The sequence below is a fragment of the Delphinus delphis genome, chromosome 5 (assembly GCF_949987515.2).
Source record: "Delphinus delphis chromosome 5, mDelDel1.2, whole genome shotgun sequence".
In the NCBI taxonomy this organism is placed as follows: domain Eukaryota; kingdom Metazoa; phylum Chordata; class Mammalia; order Artiodactyla; family Delphinidae; genus Delphinus; species Delphinus delphis.
Window position 1 is genome coordinate 98,666,922 of NC_082687.1, and position 4,779 is coordinate 98,671,700.

The following is a 4,779-nucleotide window of genomic DNA, read 5'->3' on the forward strand; positions in this document are numbered from 1 at the left end:
ATAGTGACAGGTGTTTCAGCTGTCAAAGTATGTTTACTCCATATCCTGAGCATGATAAACTATGACTTTTGCAAAGGTAAATTTGTTACTACTATCTGGACTAAAACACAGTTGTAGAATTGACCAAATTTATCTTTAGTGTCTTCCGAAGAGTCAGTCTCTACTGCGTATACCTTACCTCAACTCCTAGGTTGCTTGCTTTCTTACCCTTATGGAGAGCTACCATTTCCAGTATCCGCTCACAACTCTTTGGCAAAACAAGGGTTAAGCTGGTGTTCAACCACACAGCTCCCTTCCTCTTAGGGCCACTGCATTATTTTCACTCAACTGACTAATAGCAGAGAGTAATTGAGTGTACTTTGTGGCTCCAAAAATAAAGGTGGGTATTTTGTAGGAAACATTTTCTCTGAAAATGTCAGTGAATGAATGACTTGTAAACAAGCCGACTACTGTGAAATCACCTATCATGAAGTTTATGACATGGAAATTATGCTTTTTTTTACTCATAGAAAGCAAAGCTCTGAATATGCAGAGCTTTGGTTCTGGCTTCCAGTTCAGGAACTTTGTGCAAAGCTTTATGTCAAACAGCCAAGGCCCCCAAGAAAGATGTTGCCTTGTTAGTTCTTCATTAATTTGATGAGAATTAATGGTGAAAATCCAAGTCATTTATGTTAGTCAATAACTTTGACCAGAATGTCTTGACCACAGGTCAGTAACCTGGTTGTGTTTATAGGATAGGGTTTAAACCATCATTTTGGAGGATTAATGAGTTGCTTACTGATTATGAAAATCTCTTCTCTTTATTGTAACCCATAGTTTGGTGTGAAACAATTAGTTTTGGGGAGGCCAGATGCTGGTGTTCAGCGTTTCACTGATGTACTCCCCCTCATACGTCATGTGGCAGTTGGTAATGCTTCTGTTGATAGCATCAGGCTGAGTGCCTAGTAAATCATGAGTCTTATCCAGAAGTTAATACTGCCTGCTAGAGAACTGAAGCAGAGCCCATCCAAGGCTAATATACCGTAGTGTCCTGTTCATTCACTCTCAGTTGTTTATCCTGTCTTTATAAACATTATCACAAGCAGCAACCTGATTAACATGTTTTTTTCTGTATGTGCTAATTAATAGATGCTATTATGAAGGAAGATATTTCTGAAATAAATATTTGAACTCATTAAAAGCGAGGATAGTTTCAAGTCCAAAAAACTGGGGGAGCGTGTTATCTCTGTCATATTTGTCATATGTGGTCTTTTCATCTTAAGGGTTATAGCAATCAAAAAACCTAACAGTTTTGATTCTTTATTTAGCAAAACTCTTAGATATTTGAAAACAACAGCTGTTGTGCTTAAATATTGTATGTCAGAATTTTTTTTAAAATGATAGAAAAGTGTGTTTTGAACTTATTTATTTCTGTATGGAATTTGGAAACATGGAGGTTAGGGTTGTGTGAGGGGTGGGGGAATGAGCTTCAAAAGAAAGTCTTTGAAAAGTAATAAATATTATTAAATGTAAAAATTGTAAATGACATATAGCTTCCTCTGATTTATGCATCCTCTCCCCACCTTCAAAGAAAATGAATCACTCCTTCTTTGTTCCCACAACATATTTTTAAGTCCACTAGTAAAGCACTTATCTGGTATGACAACTAGCTGTGTACATGTTCTCTTCCCATTAGGTCCATAGCAACTTATGAACAAATCCTGTGTAATTCATCATTTGTTCCTAGTGTAGAGCAACTGGCACATAGTAGATCCTCAGTAATGTTTGTAAAAAGAAATTGAATTGGTACCTTGGCTGCACTTTAGCATAGAAAAGCACCCAAATTCTTAGTTGCCCTCTGAAATATTGGGCGTTATATATATTATGTGTAATTGTGATATCAAAAATAGAACCCACAGCTTCTCTGAGAGGTTCAGTAGGCATGTCTATTTCAGTAATTAAACAGAATTGTAGAGAACAATGTTTCTTGGATCTTTGTTCATTTTCTTTACTTTTATATGCATATATTTTGCTGTTTCTTTTGTGACATGTTTAAATTTATGTGTGTATTTCTTTTTCTCCTTTGGTGTTTGTTCCCTTCTATTTTCAGTCATTGAGTAAACTTTCCATTTTTCTTTCTTTTTTTCCTCTTTCTTCTGCATCTTATGTTGTATGGAATTGACAGCATATTGTCAGGGCAGAAATAGTGAAGTACCCGGAAGAAGATAATGAACATACCAACTCTGCTCAGAGTAGAATCTGTTCAGTACAGTAGTGCAGGTATTAATTGATAAACTGTTGCAGTTTGGGGGAGAACTAGTGAATGCTGTCTTGTTCTTTATTCTTTATGAATAGAGAAGTTCAAATGATTATTGTACATTACTGGGAATTAATATTGCATAAGTCCTGGTTTAGAACTTTGAAAAATTGATCCTTTGCTGGGAGACTTATGACTTACACAAGGAATTGGGAAAAAATTAAAATAATATTTCAGTTACTTTCAAACGTATTTGTCTTTATGGTTGTGTTTATTACATGTGCAGTGAAGTGGAGAATTGAGGTAGTTATTTCATTATTCATTCCTTACCATTTTTTCCTGAAATAGCCTGGTAATTGAAAGAGTATTTTTAAAATTTGCCTTGAGTTACCCTTCTTTGTCTGCTTGTGTGTGCAGAGTTAGTAAAAGAGTTGAAAACAGTAAAGGATGTGTTTTACTTTAAATAATTACTTAGAGATGAATGTTAGGGCATATTGCTAAATTCATTGTTTAAGACATTCCTTGAAGTGTGTGTTAGAGGGAAGGAAGGAAGAGTTAAAAGTGTCTTTTGGTTTAAATTATTTTAAAAACATGAATATGAGGTAATTTTCTAACTTTCTCATTCTATATTTTGTTAGAGTCATTATTCATAACCAATAGTGAGCTATTTGGAAGTAAGTTAGGAATTTGGGAGAACAGTTTTAAAAATTGGGTTGCTTAAAACATTTCTTCTTTATATGTAACTTCTCTGACATATCTCTTCACTAACTCACAAATTGATAAACATTCTTTAAAAAGTTATGACTGGATATAATAATTTATGGAAATATTAATAAATAATGATATTCTTTGAAATGGTGAGATCTTATCTATTAAGATATATAAATGATTAATTTTAATTCCTTTGCTTTAAATTATAACCAGGGCTTAATTTTTCATATTGATTTGCCAATTTTTTATTAGACTTTTGGTAACCTCAAGTTATTATTGTCATAAAACCAGAGAAGACTCAGTAAAAGAAATGCTATTACATCCTTAACAGAATTACCCCTGCCCCGCTACTCCCTCACCCTCCACCAAAATATATCCCAGCTTGACCTTAGTTGGTCCTGGCTGGTTATTTTAATATCAGCTCCTGCTTCATTTATGATGTCTATCATCAGGAGTTCACCAAAGTTCAGAAAATAAAAATATACTTTAAGGAGCTCTTTCTAAATGTTCTGATGTCCTGATAATAACTTTGTTTTCTTTTATGACAGAGGGTGGTGAAGGCAGATATTGTAAACTACAACCAGGAACCTATGTCAAGAACTGTTAACCCTCCTAGAAGCTCTGTGTGTGCAGTTCAGTGAGCACATTTTTCTTCTGTATTGATAGTTCTGGCTCCCCTTCGCCTCTGTGTGGGCTCAAGGACCTGTAGAAACTTGTTTTATCAGTGACCATCTCTGTAGTTCAGTTAACGCTTTCCTCTCAACTCGCTTCATCATTGCCTGTTGCCTCAGCCGCAGGCAGCTCCTTGGACTGGAAAAAATTCAACTTTGGGACCACACACTTTGAATTCAAAATGGAAAGCCCGTTCTCTGGAGTTAGACTGCTTCATTGAAAAAGAATAATGTTGGTTCTCTTTATGTCCTCACTTCTTTTTTCCCTGATGTAAGTTGTTTTAAACAAATATGAAAACTATCTAAGTCTTGATCATCAGCCAGGATTTTGCCACAGCACAGTTTCATACTCTTATCTGAACTCATACCTGGCAAAGTATGCTTCAGAGTACAAACATTTAAACGAGTAATATATTTTATCTACAGATACTTAAGAAGGCATTCTCTTGCTGTCTATTGTGAGTAAAAATATATAAAGCTGTATCTAACTGAAAATGCTTGAAATAAAGCTATAATAGAAATATTTTTTTCATTTTTTTAAAAAGAGCCTAAATACTTTATATTTTAGCTGTAGCTCACAAAGTAGTGAGTATTGGATATTGTATTTTTATTATTGTATCATGATCATTACGTGTTGTGTAATACTCAGGTTAGATGGCTTTGTGAATTCTGATAAATGTTCAGCTGATGCTCCATGTGGACTTTCTCCTGCCAGCTGTGTAAGAGTACTTCCAGAATGAATTATGACTATTGTTGGATCATCGTGGATCAGACTGTACCTGATGTTCAGATGTTTTTCTCCTGCAAATAAATTTATTTAAATTACTTTGGGGGGAGAATTTTCTTTCAGCCATCTTCCCTTTAGTTACAGAAAAACAAAGTGTTTTTGGATACAAATCAGTGATCATGTGAAGTTTAATAAACATTCAGTCACGTAGAGTTGTTAGGGTATTTGTTGGACTAGTTAAAATCAGACCCCATAGCCTGGCATTTCAGGAGCTCCATATCAGCTGCATCCTACCCGCCTACCTTTTCTCATGCTGCTCTTCTGTGTACTGCCTGCCTCTGTGCCAGTGGAGCCACGGCTCACTCCTGTGTGACTGATGCTTTCTGATGCTCTGCCTTCCTGTCTTTGCTGCACAGGTCCCTCTGCCTGGAATT

At 35.4% G+C, this 4,779-nt stretch overlaps 1 protein-coding gene across 3 annotated transcripts in view; it reads left to right on the forward strand.

The window, feature by feature from the left end:
- The window catches only part of RAB28 (RAB28, member RAS oncogene family), a 94,555-nt gene extending 90,111 nt beyond the window's left edge, over nucleotides 1–4,444 (forward strand). For 2 of the 3 annotated variants that reach the window (XR_009519589.1, XM_060012804.1), the window contains one exon: nucleotides 3,496–4,444. Coding sequence is in view for 2 of the 3 variants with exons in the window: in XM_060012804.1 (XP_059868787.1) it covers nucleotides 3,496–3,588 (93 nt within the window). In the remaining variant the exon portion in view is untranslated. Of the gene's footprint in view, nucleotides 1–2,164; nucleotides 2,255–3,495 lie in introns of those variants that run through there. The other variant, XM_060012806.1, reaches the window with a different exon arrangement.
- Nucleotides 4,445–4,779: the final 335 nt, after the last annotated feature.